Here is a 17,432-nt window from a genome sequence, read left to right on the forward strand (position 1 = left end):
GCCTCTTGTTCTGCTAACTGCTACTCCCATGACAGCTGTTTCTGTATCAAAGACCTGATAAAATATATTTGCCTTGCTGGTCCCAGGTACTTTGGAAAATATGCTTTTAGTTACTAGCAAGTTTCCATAGGTGGCACGGTACAAGTGATTAGCTGATAATACCCAGATCACCTCAAATATGAGAACTGGGGAGTTCTTGCCCATCTGTGTTCTCCAGGTTTGTGGGTTTCTCCCTAGCAGTTTTTGGTTTGTCTTCTGAGCTCTTTTTTTTTCTCTACAGTGACTCTATTGCTGTTCATTTGCTGAAAGAGTTTGAGTGCTGGGGAGTTTTCATTTTAAAGCAGCAGTTCCCCATATTGCAAAGAGGCAGAACACTGATTGTATTCAGGAATAATTTTCTGTCTCCATTAATTATTAGACTGAGTCAGCAGCTGAAAAATAAAGGTGCCTTATACAAATGAAAAGTGGCTTGGCTTTGTAATAAAAACAAATACAAGCTCACAGGGCTTCAGCAGAGGGTGTCTGCAAGTTGATGTATCATAAATACTAATGAATGGTAACTACTTGATTAGTCGAGGCCAGCGTAGGAGCACAGAGAACTTTGTACTAAAGTCAAGGCCAGTGTTTCAGGCTGCACTAATTGATAAGTTCAGTGACTTTGAGTCCTATGGGAGCTCAGGGAAGTGTTTCCTTTGTGAGCAAGTATGGCTGCTGTAGAAGAGTTAAACAGAAGGTGATTTCTTTGCATGGAGATTTCCTACTGGACCTCAAAGTATCCTTGCACAAACACTGTGTATGCTTGTGTCATCACTTGATGCTCGTTTAAAGGAGATATAATCCATCCTTTTAATCATTTTCCTGCGCTTCACAACTTGACTATCGCAATTCTTTTCAAACTGGAGGGGTGGGATTTGCCGGGGCTCTGGTGTGCCGTGGGGCCGGGCGCGGTGCAGGACCCTGGAGAGCGCCGGGCGGGGGGAAGGAGGGAGAGAGGGAAGGAGGAGGGAGAGAGGGAAGGAGGGAGGGAAGGAGGAAGGAGGGAGGGAAGGCAGCGCCCCCGGCCCTGCCGCTCCCGCGGGGATCGCTCCCCTGCTCCGCGTCACCTCCGGCCTCTAAGGAGATTTTATTCTCAGTGGGGAGCTGAGCTTGCCCTTGTCCGTGTCAGCCTTGTTCGGAATGCAAGTTTGGCAGGGAAAGGTGTAGAAAGTGTAGATGATGCTAGCCGGTTGAGTAGTATTCAGCCACACATTCTAGTCAACTTGCTAGCATAACTAAATAGTACTTTTGAACCCAAAAAGTTCTGAATATTTTTCTAAAAAAACCCCAAACCAAACAACAACAACAAAAAAAACCCAAACCAACAACAACAACAACAACAAAAAAAACCGAAAACACAAAACACCAGAAAAAACCAACCAACCAAAAAAAACCCAACAAAAAAACCCTCCAACTTTTGAAAAGGTGGGAAACTATAAACTGATTATTTTACTGCCTTTTAAGAAAGTATTACTCTATGCTTGGAAGGTTGTGGGCTCTTTTTTTTCCCTTCAGACTGAAGATTTTGGTAAATTTGCATCCAGAGGCTTATGTGTAAGATCCAACAGATGTGCGTGTTGCTGTGTGACATAATTCTTGTTTATTTGTAATGGCTGCTCTTGGTAAGCAAATGTGATTTAGTAGAAGCAAAACAACTTCTGCCAACTTTTTAAAACCTTCATTATTCATACTAGCTTCTCTAGAACATACATAAAGCACTGTTTGTTTTGGGGTTTTTTTGTTTAAGGGTATTTTTCCCCCTCTGTGTGTATCTATAATACATTTGCAAACTAGTTTTGCAAGAGTGTAGCTGAAAGTTGTTTTTTTTTTTCATCCTCATCCCTATGTGTTTGACATTAATATTTGTTATATGACTTTAAAGTATGATCCTTGCTCCTTTTGTTGTTAAAGGGCAGATCTGTCATGCTTGTATTGGTACTTCTGCTTTATTGTGTATTTTTATTGCAAATGGCTTTAAAAATACCCCAGGGGGCCTTCAGCCTTGGATTGTGAGGGAGGGCTCCAGTAGGACAGGAGACTGCTGTGGCAAGCTGCCTTCCATGTGCTTGTCTCCTCTTAAGTGCCACTTGTCCCTTGATCCTGACCTGTGAGGGTAGGGTGTGTTTTATTAGACACTGTCAGGCTGATGGTCTTTCCCCAAAAGTGTCCCATAACACTTTTAATATGAAGAATCTGTCTACAAAATCAACAGTGACAGAAAAACATTCTTGTTTTATTCAAGAATGCAGAAAACTGAGGGAATCTGCTACTTTTGGTGGTACAAAAAGAATTAAACAGTCCATATTGAGATGAAAAAAACTACACAGTATCATAGTGATGTTTGAAGAAGACTTGCTGGTAGAGCATTACTGAATGACTTAGAAATCAAGAAATATGCAAGAGGATTTGCAGATGCCTCCTGAGACTAGGCATAGGTCCTCCAAATGCTGTTACCCGGTGAAATAATTCACAGCAAGGTCACTCAGGGTTTCTTGTTGGGTTTTGTTTTTTCAGAATTCTGAATTTTTAGCTGCATGCATCCTGAGTGAATGTAATGCTAAATTTCTACTCCTTGTTTTGCCTCCACTTGGCTAACAAGTGGTACAGAAGGGTGGTGCTCTTGCTTTCTCTTTCATGCCTCAAAGCAGTAATTGTTTCTTAATGAAGTGCTCTTGTTCTCTCTATCACTGCTATCCCCTTGTCAGTGTTGTTCTCAGGTATGGGCTTTTTTTTTCCTGGGAAACTTGTGGATACAGTTTCCCATGTTTAAGGATAATTCAGAGAAAATTGCATAGGCTGACTGCTTTGCAGTGTGTTCAAGTATTGGAACACTTGATGTTTCATTGATGCTTTGCAGGCCATAGTCAAATTTCTTCCTGAAAAATTCTGGCAAAAGAGGCTTTTCTAGGCAGGCAGAGTAATTTTGATTATCAAGTGATGTTAAAAAGAAAATTAAGTATTCTTTGAGCTCTTTGCCTCGGGTTTGGAAGTGCATTAGTGAACCACATCTAAAATTTAAACCAGTTGTCATTTGTTATTATAATCCCTAAAATGCTCAGTGAAGATGTTGAACATAAAATAATTTTAAACAGATGGTTTGAGTTACAAAAGCCACTTCACTGCCAGAGCAAGTGGAAATACTGTAGTTGCAGTTTCATTGTCTGACAGAGTATGTTATACTTCAATAGAGGAAAAAAAATGAAAATTTGGTAAAGAGGAAAAGGGAATTTATCATTTTTCCTCTTCATACATGATGAAGTCAAGGTGAGGATTTGGGGTTTTCTATGTTTAAGTAGTGGGTAAAGATATGAGAGTTACTCAGAATTGGCTGGTACATCTCTTGTATAAATTACAGCCTTGTGCAGTCAGTAGGTGTGGGCTGTGACAGCAGGAATGACTTGAGTGCATTTCCTGACTAGCTCTTTAAAAATCTAAATTACTGAAAGAATAGGGTAGGGACTGCTAGCACCTCCTTTAGAGCTGGCATATCATACAAAGTACTGTCAGACCACCCAACTTCCATTTGCTCCTCTGCCCTAAGAAAAGGAACATTTTTTAATGTGTAGACAAATTGTACAGTCACAACTTAGACAGTTAAATTACAAAATACACAACACTGTTTAATTGAAAAATATTAGCCAGAAGCACAGCAGACATTCTTCTCTATTTCTTTTTTCTGTAATAGATAAGGCCATTGATGCTGATTGAAAATGCATTTGCAATGGATTTTCTTCATTTTAATCAACAGACTTGATGGTATTAGTGAAGCATGGCCCCTCTAAAAGAAATTACTAATGTGCCTTGAGCTCCTTGTTTTGACACTTCATTGCCCTTAAGAAAATATTCCTGCCAATGTGGCATATTCCATGCAGTATTTTGTGTATGTTTTATTGCATATTCAGAGAAAGAAAAATATAAAAGGGAATTGTTGCATTTCATATGAAGAACTATATTGTGTTGCAGTACAAGTATGGTTTTCTTTGCTTTGGAAATAATGCTGAGAGATTACAACTTCAGAGGCAATGCAACTTAGATGTAGATTACTTGGGGACAATGAGTGCTGCATTTAATTATGTCGGCCATCCTGTTAATTGTTGAGGGACCTGATCCAGCCTGGAGCTGTGGTTGTGGCTTCTATGGCATCAAAAAGAAGGCTCGGAAAAAACCAGTCATGTCAACAAATTACAGATTTGAAAAGAGAGAAACTTGAAAAGAGGGAAAAGCTCATGTGAAGAAGAGTTGGGCTTGGGTGGCTTATTGCAACTGTCTTGCTCCCTTGCCACCATCACATCACTAAAACTGTGTGTTTTAGTCTTTGCACTGATGTGGCTGCTGGAGAGGAACTTGTGGCTAGTAGCACGATTTTTTGGTATTGTTCTGATAGGTGTGAATACAAAGAAAGAAAGGTTCTCTTCATCCCATTTGCCGCCAGCTGGGAGCTTAACCTTCTCCCTGAGAATGCAGAGTGAGGGGAGAGAACCATCAAAAAAACATTCTCTAATCTGCATGTATCGCTTTATTCTGGAAAAGTAATTAATTGCAGTCAGAAGGTCCTTGCTGCTTTTCTTTCTTTAATCTCCTAGACTTCAGGGAAGGTGTCTGCTGGTTCTGCCATGCTGTCTCTCAGATTGAGCTCACCCATGCCTCTTGTCACTCTCTTCTCTGCTCCTGTACAGCATCCAAAGAAGTGAGAAGCTCTAAAGTCTCCTGGAGCCCCCTGCCTCACCTTGGCACTGCTCACATTCTAATTTCTCCGTGTGAACAACTTGCATTTAGCAGGCAGTGAGTAGCTTAGTGGATCTTTAGTACTTTCCTGTTAAGGATCTGAAAAGGATATTTGTTTAAGAATCCACACCAGCTTTGTGATATTTGACTCCAAATTGTTTGAACGAAAATATTTTATTGGAATAGTTTAAGGTCTGGCATACTGGGGGTTGCACCAGTATCATTATTGACTCTGTATATTTTAGGAGATGGTGACAGAAGGGTGAAAATGTAGAAAGGAAGGAATATAAATTAGAGTCTGATATATAGTTTACTAGTTGGACTGAGTCTATGGAGGAGGTGATTTGACTGTCTGAACTGGATTAGGATTCCAGGATTCTGTTGTAACAAGTGATGTGTTTGGGTGGGCAGTAGGAAATGACATGTGGCAAATAGGTTGCAACATGCTTCTCTTATCTGCAGGGCTCAGAGTGTCTTTCCTCTTGGTGTGACAGACAATGACCTAACAGAAGAAAGCAGAGTAATGCAGTCAGAATTTGAACAAAGCTTGTGTTTTGCCCTGTGAAAACAAGGACTGTGGGAGGGGATTGTCTGAGAAAATATCACAGGACACAAAAATATTGAGATCTCTTTGGCTCATGTTTTCTTGACAGAAAGATATAAGATGTATTTTCAAGTGACAGTTTGTTTATCCACATTTTGGATGGCCAGGCACCTGAGAGAGAGATGTTTTGGCACTAGTCATAAATACTTAGGTATGGCTCCTCATCCTCAAAAGTGTTTTTGCTTAATACATTTCTATTTTTCTTCTCTCAACAGGCTGTGCCTTTTGCTTTTTCTTATAAGCTAGTGCTTAATCCAGTTTTCCCTTTTATCCTGGTTATTTTTTCCATGTGAGGAAGAAATTGTTATTGAAATTGTTATTCTTATTGTTTCCATACCTTTTGGAATAGTCGAGCACCAGGCTCTGTAGAGAAATTTGCTTTCAGCTGAGTGCAATTAGGAGCTTTCCAAAGCCTCTGTACCTGTGGGAAACTATTTGTGACCTTGAGGACAGAATTTGTTTCACAACGTTGTGTCTCAGTGATGACACAGCAAGTCCTGCATTCAAGGAGCAATGTAAGCTGAGGTGGAGGCAGAAGGGAGGGACGTGGCAGGAGCAGGTGCTTGGGGAGCTGCCTGTCTGGAAACCATGTGATGGTGTTGAGCAGGAGGATATGTTGGGCCCAGATAAATGGTTTGGTGAAATGTAAACAAACTGTGGTTGCAAAAGAAAGTATCCTTTTCTTCTTTCCTTTTCTCACTAATTCTATAGATAGTATAGTCTAAGCATTACATTTGAATTGTGTTGATTGAACTCTTCTTTTCTGTTTGCAAAGACTGAGGCCTGGGGAGAGTTTAAAGCAAAGAGAATTAGCCAGTGCAGAAAACAGATTAGGTTACTAATCCTTTAATTAGAATGACGTAGAGTATGTTAAACTATAGAATTGTAGCACTGGGAGCATGCAACAAGTAGAAGTGACAGCTTTCTTTAGTGGGGTGTTTAGTCTCATCAGTTTAAGGCATGAGTAGTTCATATTCTATTATCAAGCACAACTGCATCAAAAGAAAAAGCCCTGTGGAAAATAAAACTGATTGAATAAAATTAGCTCTGTCACAGAACTTAGTGGTATTTCTGTGATTATGATTTCATTTATTTAAATTGATGCAGGAACTCTGAATACTTAAAAATAAAAAATAAATGAACTGATATTTACAGATATTCCAAATCTCTTGGAATCTCACTTGTAGACTTAAAAGCTTGTAAGTTCCTGCTTAACAAAAAGTTTCTGTTCACTTAAATGTGACTACTACATGTCTCTTTGAAGTGTTTGACTATTTTGTTATCTCAATTTTTTATTTACTTTTCTCTCCAAATATCTCAAATGCAAAATTGCTATAGTAATGTTTCAGATTAGAGTTGGAGTTGCTGCATGTGTGTTTCAGTAAGAGAAGTGGGTGGAATTGGAAGTTATGTTTAAATTGCATACAGATCTGAATTTTCTTTGGGTTGGTAAGTAATACTGTATATTATCTTTCAAATCTCTTTTAGTGTGTTTTGTTTTTTTTTCCTCTGGTTTTCCTGGCCTTTTAAGTTTTTGTTTTAAAAAACATCTTTCAGAGTTTTGATCAGAGTTAAGGTTATGTGGTAGTGAAACCTTTTATCCTTATTGGGTAAGAGTGGTAGATTTACTGTATGGTGGCTGCCTGTGTCTGTTCAGCTACTGGAATTCTGAAAGTAACAAGATAAACTTAATAAATATATTGTCATTAAGAAGCTCTAACTAGATTCTTAAACAAACTCTTTCTTTTAGAGAGAGGTGTGTATTTACATAGGTAGTCTGAACCTTCCAGGCTGATAAGAGCATCTGTTTCTTAATTGTTGAATGGAGGTGATGTTTGGCTAAGGTGGATAATTAGCTAATATTTAAATAACTAAGCAGCTTGGACAGCACTAAGAGTCCTTTGTCAGAACTGAGCCTTATTCAGGCTCAGGTCCCGCACTTACCTCCACCAATATTCATATTTACTTCCTACTTTACTTAAATAATTACATATTTACTTAGGAGGCTTTGCATGAAGCCCACAGCACGCTTGGCAAACACGGACATTTTCCAGTGTACCTGTTATTAAGCATATTTGTATCTCTAATATGACATCAGAGGATGACAGGGAGGGAAAAAACACTCAAAAAGGGAATGTAATAATTCTTGAAACATAAGAATTAACATAAATATTAGCTAATTATCCACCTTAGCCAATTCTCCAGCTATTGTGATTTTTCCACTTGTTTTAGAAGAGGAATAGCATTCTGTGCTCAGCACAGCATCTTTGTTCTTTTAAAAGAAGATTTTGGTTTCTAGGCAGAGTATAATGAGCCCAGATTTGATGGCAAACTTGGAGAAAAAAAGGCAGTGTTGGATGGGTGTTTATTATAGGACGCCTTTCTCTTGGCTGTCTGGCGTGCATTCACCTGAGCAGACTTCAACTCTGTCGTGCAAGCAGCCAGTAGAGGGTAGTATGTTCATGGAGACATTGCAATGTCTGAGTCTTCTGTCGCAGATGTAGCTCACAAAACAAACTGTGGTTTTGTGATTCAGTGGTTTTTTGAAGCCATCTAACAAACCCCTAAACACCAGAGATGAGTTGCTGAGACATAATAGTTTTCAAAAGTCTGAATTAGTCATGCAGGGAGTCTGACCAGAACTTCTGGGGAAAAAGCTTGTGGAAGCAGGAATTGATTATGGATTCTGGGGATGTCTGTGGTTGTTGTTCCCATTCCATAACAAATGAAATAAGTATTGATTCTGATAAGTCTCGTCTGCCTAACTCTATTTTTCTTCCTCTCTCTTAGTGTTGTACTTTGCCTTTGCCAGCCGGCTGCTGCCATGGATATACCAGTCTTCATTCTTGCTGGGATCCTTGTGCATTGTGTGTTCTTGGTCTCCATTTTTGACATCTACTTCAGCTCTCCCCTCGTCCATGGAATGACACCTCAGCAGACTCTGCTGCCACCTCCAGCAAAGCGTCTTGTGCTTTTTGTTGCCGATGGCCTGCGAGCAGATTCTCTGTATGAGCTGGACACCAGTGGCACACCCCGGGCACCTTACCTGCGGTAAGCCCAAAACTGTGCTGACCTACAGGGTTTTGCTTCTGGATGCAGCTCTACACAATGTTGGGAAGAGAACAAGAAGAACAACAGTCGTGTGGCTTCAGTACTGCCTTCCTTCTGCTCTCGAAGTAACCAACTTTGCAGTGTTACACTGTGCAGAAATGCATGAGCTTGGGTTGGTGTCCCTTGTCAGGAAAGCTACTAAAACTAGGACAGTGTAAATTGAGTCCATATTGTCCCCTGAACTCTACAGGTAGCCAGTAACTGAGAGGGGAGTGAACTTTCTCCATTCACATCAGCATGGTATCAATTCTGAAGCCTGGCAATTGCTAATTTAAACTGCTTCCTGGATGCTCAGTTTAACAGTAGTAGTACATTAATGTGCTTGGCTTCTAATTCTAAGCTAGTGACAAAACTTTTTAAGGAGTGATTAAAAGAGATGTCCTGAATAGATCTAACAGCAGGCTGCCACTTCCTCTTTATTCCACCCTTCCTGTGTGCATGACCTTGCTGCCTCCCTTGTACTCTCTACAGCGTGTGTCTAATTGCTGAAAGGAATGATTTAGTTTAAGGCTGTGAAAAAGAAATCCTGCTTAAAAAAGTGTTTAAAGTCATAGCCTTGTGTGCCTAGAAATAATTTTTGTTAACTTTCCCTGTCTCCTTATGCCAGGGTGATTATTTGAGCATAAGACAATTTTCTAGACTGAAAAAAAGGCAGTATTAAATAAGACTATTTTTGTGTGATCATATAGTTGGTTGGGCTTGAATATCAGAGCAAACCCAAATAATCAGTCATCTGAAGCTCTTAGGGCTTTTGCAGTCTGCTGCTGCAAAAGTAGTACAGAAATGTGAGGAGTCCTTTCCACGTTGCTTGCCAACCAGTTTGGGCTTACTTGTACTTCCCTCTGCTGCTGTTACTGTTTTTATAAGGTGCTGTCTGCCACTGGCAGGTGTCTGCCACATCAGTGTGAGCTTACCATGTTGTATTCTAGCAGCGGACTTCACACTTATTCCAGAGCAGTTTCTTTTCTTAGCAGTAAAACTGTTGGTCTTTTGGACCACCAACCAGCACATCAAGGTATGAATGCTATAATGGCCCCATCACTAGGAGCAGGGGTGAGCAGTGGCCAGGAAAAAGTTATAATCAGGATTTTTTTTTACTAAATGGTTTCAGGTTTTAAGTTTTATCCACTCAGCATTGTGGACAGATGGAATGTAGGAGAATAGAGATAGTGGTGAAGGTAATCTCACCCCTAAGGAGTTGCAGCTGTGCTAATTACCAAGAATTAGGAACAGGCCTGGGTACTATAAAAGAGCAGGTTGGCTGGTCGAGAAGTTTGATGGGGTTTGTTGGCTGTGCTGTGAAGAAGAAGGAGTCAGTGCTGTGAGGAGCTGCCCATGAGAAATCACCAAGAAGGTATGGAGCTTTTGTAATAAGATGACAACACAGCATTATCATGCTTATATTGAAAAAAGGTAAGCTCTGTACTAGCTTGTCTATTGCTGGAAAATTGTCACTTTTGCTTTCTCTGCTTGACTGTGTTTGTGGAGTTAGTGACTTTCTATTTCAAAATCTGTAGAACTAAAGCATTGTCAATGGTGCTGAAAGTACATGGGTGAATGGAGGGGAAGAACTGCCTTGTAACAAGCAAAGATGCTGGTAGGTTGCTGAGTGGAAGAAAATGCCAGTAGAGGTGTGAAGTGCCATCTGTAATTCCTTCTCTCTCATTCTGTATAGAAGTACATATGTGTGTGAGCGTGTACATGTGAGAGGTGGTGAAAAGAAAAAAACAGGCAGTATGCTGTGCCTTTTAAAATGTGGAGGATCAGGCAGTCCAGAGCATGTTTTCAGATCTATTGCGTGAGCTGCCACAATTTTGAAGCAACAGGTTCAGTGTTTGTCCCTGAACCTTTGAGCTGCACAACTTCCATAAGTTAGCTTTGTTAACAGGCTGACAAGATCATTTATTAGTTTCTGAAAGTGTTTCCTTTTTTATTCTGCCAAGTTGCTACTGTCTGAACGTTCCTTTCAATAATACTAACTCAAGGTATATGCAAGTTAATATAAGTTTTACTTTTTTGCATGTTCATTCTTAAGTTCTAAGTGTTCAGTCCCTTACCTGCTTTATAGTAGTGGGCAACATAACAGCCAGATGATTAGCCTTATCCAAGTGGAGTTCCTTGGGAACTACTGCATTGTTAATGAGGAAAGATTGTCTTTAAGTGAGCAAGAGCCATTCCTGTAGCAATGTGCTATTAAAAGAAGCAAAGTTTTAGCAGGTACATAGAATTAAAAATAAATATCCATTAGGCTTGAAGTAGTTTGTTGGATAATACATGTATGCCAAGTACCTAGTCTTCCACAATATTAATGAAAAATCTGGTTTTCAGCAGTGTTGTCATAGCTGTGAGGGCCAGTAAGTGATCTGAATTGCTGCAGTAGTGATTTCAGGGAAGATGTTTTCTTCTTTGCCTGTCATGTTTCAGCCATATTACTATATCATATTAATACTTAACATTATTATTATTATGGGTGGCTAATGTTTATGCTGTCATGGAAATTAATTTTTTTCAGTGGTTCTTTTGAGTACAAGGCTTTGAAGTCATTCTAAGTATCTAAATGATTTTTGAGTAGGTAAATGACAAATTTGTATGTCATTTTTTCTGCCTTGTATGTGTTATTGTTCACGCCAGATCCTGAAGTCATCCTATTGTTGACAAGAGAAGGTAAAGAATTACTTTCCAATTCAATAGAAATAAAATTCTAATGAAATCAATTTTCTACCTGTTGTTACAATGTAAGTCTGAAGAGATCTGCAAGAGTTTTATTTTTGTTTTAAATCTTTCACGGATGTTAGTGCAATACATCCTGATCAGACTGTAGTGAGGAAAATAAGAAACCACTTTGACGAATACATAAATCCTTTTTTCTAATTACTTTTTTTAGTACGACTTGCATTATGTCCTAGCTGAGATGAGAGCAGGAATAACAAATTAGAGATGTATGTCTCTATATACCTTTATATTCCTCAGTGTAGTATTTGGGCTGTTCCAAGTAGTTCTGTGAGCTTTCAAGTAATTCTGAGGATGTGAGGTCTAAGGTGAATTTTAAAAAAACCCAAACAAATGGTAAGTGCTGTAAGCTTGAAGTGGAGCCTGAAATTTTAGGGTGTTTAAAGGCATGAACTCAGAATTTACTTGGACTAAAACACATAAACATAGCAAATTTGGTAGCTTATATCATTAACAACAAAATTTTAATTTCCTGGCAACGTGACTGTTAAAAACAACTCTGAATTTTTTGTAGAAGATTCTGCTGTTCTTTTCCCAAAAATCAGTAAAAGATATGTCCTGTTGTATTTTGTCTTCTTTTTTTCCTATGCTCTGATAGTGAGCAGTGAATCTTTGTTCTTCCAGAAGATGGAGACAAGAAAACAGCACATAATAACACTCACCTCTTGCTTCCTGACAGGCTCCAGCTGTTCAAATTTTCGGCAGATGAGAATCGTTTATGAGGCTGCTTCTTATGCTTGGGCTTTGTCCTCTATTTTTTTTGGTTTTTATCTGTTGTAACTATTTGCTGTATGTGCATAAACCCTAGACACTTGATGTGTTTCTGAGCATGTGGTGCATGCACAGAATTCTCTTTCACTTCAGTGTAATTGCAAAAGATGCAAGGTTTACTTAAATTTTCTTCTTATTGCCAAGATTATTTGCACCTTAGATTTATGTGGGGTTCAAATTCTCTTAATGCTGCTTCCAAGATTCAGTACAGATAAAGCCAGACATGGTCACAAAAGCTAATTATAATTGAGTGTATTTAGAGAGTAAGATAAGATTGAATTAGACACTTTCAGGCTAAATGGAAAGAACAAAGAAGAGTAACATCAGGCAGAAACAATCTGTTGGTGGGGGGGAAAAAGCTCAAGAGGAAAGCAGCAGAAAAAAATAGCATGTTAATTTTAAGTGTATTGGAACACCAGCAGAACTCATCTGTTTGCAGTGCTGATGGGCCACAAGTGTGATGTTCTCTGTGTGGTGTTGCAATATAGAACTGCTTGTAGGTTAACATTCTGCCTGTTTTACTGCACAGCAGGTGGTAGTGAAAATCTGTTTTAGTCTGGGTTTTGGGGCTTTTTTTGCATTTCCTGCCTCACATCTACCTGTCACTCTTTTTGTCTGGAATTTGTTGGACTTTGGCAAGTCATGAAAGTTAACTGTCTTGAATCCTTTTTTCAGGAGTATTCTGGAGAATAATGGCAGCTGGGGAATCTCTCACACCCGGGTCCCAACAGAATCCAGGCCAGGGCACGTTGCACTTATTGCTGGATTTTATGAAGATGTCAGTGCAGTTGCTAAAGGTAGGCTGGTCCTAAAGCTTTGAATGTTGTCCTCCAAAGTACAGTGTTTCACTGATGTGCTGGGTTTCTGGGTGATTATTGATAAATACCTGTGTTGTAGTTTGTATGCCAAGATGATATTGAAAAAAGTAATTTTGGATGGATTTTCAAATCCTAATATTGATATCTAAGAAAATAGCTTACATAAATTAATATTTTCTTAATATGGTTGATTTTAGCAGCCTGAAACTAAAAGCAGAAGCATCTTACGGCCTCGCCTCTTCATGTAACAGTTTTCAGTTATCATTTGGGATGCACTAGGATATGGCTGAATAGAGGTTGCAAACAAGAAATGAACTGCAGTGTCTCAGCTGAACCATTGCTAGCTTGAATTGGAGAATCTGGAGCAAAATAAAGTAAAAGCTCCAAGCCCATGTTTTGTCCAGAGCTTTTACGGAGTGTTTGGGGCTTATTTATGCAGAACAACCCTTTGCATAACTGAGTTGGTCTTTTGTGTGCTCCTCTGCCTTCCCCCAGGCTTCCAGGCCTGAGCACTAGTCATGTGTGCTGGTTTTGGACAGGGGCGGTGAGAGGAATTACTTGGTCTTGTCCATGTTCCTCATGAAAAAGTTTTTCCTTCTGACAATAACTACAAATGCAGGCTTGGTGGGGATACTGAGTTAAGAGCAACTCCATGTTTCTGTCAAGTGCCTTTTCATGGAAACAGAGAATCTTGATGGTTTTATTGTGAGGAAATACAACATGACTTCTGGAAATATATAAGTGTGTATCTTATTGCCTGAAATGCCAAAAACTGAGTTCAGGCAATAGGAGATGCAGAATTCAGGCAAGTGTTAACTGTTTAGAAGGTAAACAAACCTGTGTGCTTTTTTTGAAACCCTGCATAATGAGATTGGCCTGGGTTTTCAGCTCACTCCATAATGAATGGGGGAGTTATTATAATAGATGTTTAAATGAAATTAAAATCAAGATGCACAAATTTGAGTTAATTGTGAAATAATTTAGGGGAAACATAAAAAGGAACCCACAACATTTTGAATGGACTATCAATTTTAGCAGTCAAAGATCTTCTAGCAATGCCATTTAAATGCAGGTGTGTTTGTTTATCAGGATGGAAGGAGAATCCAGTGGAATTTGACTCTGTTTTCAATGAAAGTAAATATACCTGGAGCTGGGGAAGCCCAGATATTTTGCCAATGTTTGCAAAAGGTAAGACTTAATTTTATGAATCTTTAACATATAGTTATCAGGTAGTAAAATATAGACACTTAGCATTTTTGAGTTAGACCAGAAGGTAAAAGTGTTTTCAGTTTGTGTATTTCTGTATACTTGATTTCTGGATTGTGAAATGAAGATGGGGTAGAGGAAAAGAAGTAGGCTTTTGATGAAGATATCACTCTTTATTACTCATTTATTTAAATAGACTTTAGCTAATTTTGTGAATACACTAAAAGAAAACACCTTTAGTTATAAGGACGTAGTATTTCTTTCTTTGGTGAGGTTTAAAACTCTTGTTTTGCAAGCCTACAGCTGAGATTTTTCTTCAAGCCTGCAGTTTCTGGTGAGCTGGGAGATAGAATTGCAGCCATGCTTTTTCAGTGTCAGAGCTGAAGAAGCAGCTTCTTGTGGCTTATCCTGCTTCTACTCAAAACATGAATATGTCAGGGGAAGAACTGTGTGCAAGCAAGAAGTTCCTGGTACTGTTCCTGAAGCTGAGGTCTTTGCCTGTGGTGTGCAGTGTGTTAAAGTCTTGTCAGCCCAGTGCAGTTGGTGTTTGAGCAGGCAGAGATTGCTGAGCAATGCTTCAAACGTTTAAAGGTTCTCCAAGTTTAATATTGTTGTTTTCTTGGAAGAATGAGTACATATGCACCCTTTCACATCATCTCAGAATAAACAGACTTGAGTGAAAAGGGGACAAGCTAAGGGCATGTGCTGCTGTTCTGTTCTGGGCATTGGTATTGACACATAATAAGAAAAATGGGATAGGCAGGATAGGAGCGGAATGTAATATTGGTTTAGAGAAAATATACATCATATTTCTCATGATGATTCTTGAACTCTTTCTGAACTCGTGTCTCTTCCCCCTCACATCCTGACATTCCCCCCACGCCCCTCTTTTCTGCTCTTTGCTTAAGCCTCATGAATTTATGATGAGCTGTAAAAATATCTCCTGATAATTTCCCATGACCTCAGATTACAGCTTGTATTTGGAAATAGTGTGATGGTGGTGGGGAGAGGGGAAAGGTAGTTGCCCTTGCGCAGATTATTTGTGTTTTAAGGGATATGTTCTTGGGAAAATATTTGGGGAATTCAAGAACTTCCCAGAGCCCTGTCTTTCTACTGGTTTTGTTTGAGTAAGATGATAATCGGAGGGCTTGTGAGCAGCTTTGATGTTATCTGAAGAGATGTGCAAGGATAATACTCTCTATATATATGGCTTGTTCTGAGTGGTATCAACAATGCAGCTTCCTTTTGCAGGGGGTAAGAAAATCCCCCAAAGCTGGCAAAGTTTAATGTATCTGAGAAGTAGATGCTGTGTCAGAGCATGAATCATGATTTCATGATAGGATAGATTAATTTCTTTTAGAAAAAGATAGTTGCCTTTCTTTCAATGTGGCCAAGTTTCCTAGTATGGAAGGCAAAGGAATCAAGTGTTTGTTCTTTACTTTAAAAAAAAAAACCAAGAAGGAGATAGGGGCACACATAGCTCAATTTCTCTCTTTTCATGTTGCAAATTACTGAGGCCACAGGACTCTTGTGTATGTTTTGTCATGCCAATATGTTCCAATTTTACTGTTTCACTACTTGCATTGGATTATGCATAAAGACAGTATGACACCTACTATCTTTTGGGAAGGATAGAAAAATCCTTTGTTTCCTGTCATTGTCTATTTTTTCTAGGTACTTTTCTTGTAATAAAATATATATTTCAAGAAAATAGTTGAGAATTCTAGAAGTAAAAAAATGACATATTTTTTTAAAATATCAAAATAGAGATACATGAAATCTAAATTTGGCAAAATTTTAATGGCTGTGTGATTAGTATTTCAGTTTGAGTAAAATGTCTGAAGTACCTCTGTATGTTCAGCAGGATTAAAAGGGGCTTTTGACTATTAATAATTTATGAGCTATTAGAAACAAAAGGTATTTGTTTCTAATAGTTAAACTCACTTAAGATACACAAATTCATGGTGCTAATTTTAACTTTATTTTCTGTGATATTTTTAGATTGTAACCTTGAAATGATCTAAAAATAACAGGGTTTGAAAATGCCTGTTTTGTTTCCTTAAAACTTGGAGTTTCTCTTCTAGACTTGCCAGGATTTGAGGTTTGACCTGAAAAATCCAGCCCTGTACTGTTCTGTCAGTGGTCTGGGTTGGAGTGTATTACAATGTTGTGCTGGAAAAGGAGCTGAGGGTGTTGCTTCTCTGAGGGGAAGTAGATAATACTAGTTTGTTACATCCAGGTTGCCCTTTGTTTCATGGGTTCCCCTTCTCTTTTTTGGAAGCTTCCAGAAAGTCTAGGGTCATTGTTTTACCTTGAGTATGAAGAAACGTATCATCAAGATCAGGGGACAACTGGGACAAACCATTGTCGGGATTATTCTGGACAGACAGACCTCTCAATCTTCTTATTGTTAAACAATGCAGAATCTCTCACACCCCTCACATGGCTGTATTTGATGACAGCTCTCTGATGACCACACACTGTCCTGCTCAGTGTCTGACTGTCTTCATGTATTCATCCTTTTTTGCCCTCTTTTGTGCCTGCAAAATTTGCTGGCAAATTCTCCTGCTGGTCTGGACTCTGACCCATGACAGACTTGTCAGAGGCACAACCTGCCCCACTAGCAGAGCGAGACATTGACTTTCTGCAGGACATAATTCTTATTTTAAGAGTGTGATAACTTCATCCCTATCCGAATATTTGCATATTAGGAAAAATTTGCATATTGGTGCTGAGTGTGAGATACAGTGGCAGAGAAGAGAGCAAAAGCAATAGATGGTATCTTGTTTGGGAGTTTTTGCTACCTCCAGTTATTTCCCGTAGTGTAATGGCATCATCAAACCCAGCAGAGCTCTGTCCTTCTAAAAGATGTTTTCATCCCTAACTTTCTACTACTTCTCTATCCATCTTTGCTTCCTCATTCCCAGACTTTAAAAAAGTGTTGGCATGCTGTTGCCTGTCCCCTCAAGCAACAGAACTAAAATATTTCCTAACATTTTGCATAGGAGAAGTTCTTACTAAAACCCAAAACAAACAAAACAAAAAAACAACAGAAAAAAGGAAAGAAAAGAAACATTTATTCTATGAGCTATGCAGGCACTTTCAAAACTTTCCTGGTATGGCTTCATTTTCCCACCATTTCTCTTTATAGCAGTGCAGGGTTGGGTGGATTGTTTTGTTTTGCTTTGGTAGAAATTAGAAATGGGTAAGTGATAGATGGGTTCCTTTGTTCTTCTGCAAACTGTGCTGTCATTTAGCTTCTTTAGTGTGGCACTTCTCAAGGAAGGACTCCTCAGGTTTGCTGTGACACTGTGGAAAAACACTACAGCATTCTATCCTCTTAGACTATCAGTCATCCTGGCAGTGATGGACAGGACTTATTTCTTCTTTTGAACTCATTTGTCCACCGATTGGAATGCCTGCATTCACTT

General features: G+C 39.0%; 1 protein-coding gene across 3 annotated transcripts in view; it reads left to right on the forward strand.

The window, feature by feature from the left end:
- The window catches only part of PIGN (phosphatidylinositol glycan anchor biosynthesis class N), a 98,356-nt gene that overhangs the window by 5,138 nt on the left and 75,786 nt on the right, over positions 1 to 17,432 (forward strand). For 2 of the 3 annotated variants that reach the window (XM_064426994.1, XM_064427002.1), the window contains exons 2-4: positions 8,156 to 8,416; positions 12,653 to 12,774; positions 13,885 to 13,983. In XM_064426994.1, coding sequence (XP_064283064.1) covers positions 8,190 to 8,416; positions 12,653 to 12,774; positions 13,885 to 13,983 — 448 coding nt within the window. In that variant the 5' untranslated portion in view covers positions 8,156 to 8,189. Of the gene's footprint in view, positions 1 to 4,712; positions 4,819 to 8,155; positions 8,417 to 12,652; positions 12,775 to 13,884; positions 13,984 to 17,432 lie in introns of all 3 variants that reach the window. The other variant, XM_064426984.1, reaches the window with a different exon arrangement.

Source organism: Passer domesticus, chromosome 1, assembly GCF_036417665.1.
Source record: "Passer domesticus isolate bPasDom1 chromosome 1, bPasDom1.hap1, whole genome shotgun sequence".
In the NCBI taxonomy this organism is placed as follows: Eukaryota; Metazoa; Chordata; class Aves; order Passeriformes; family Passeridae; genus Passer; species Passer domesticus.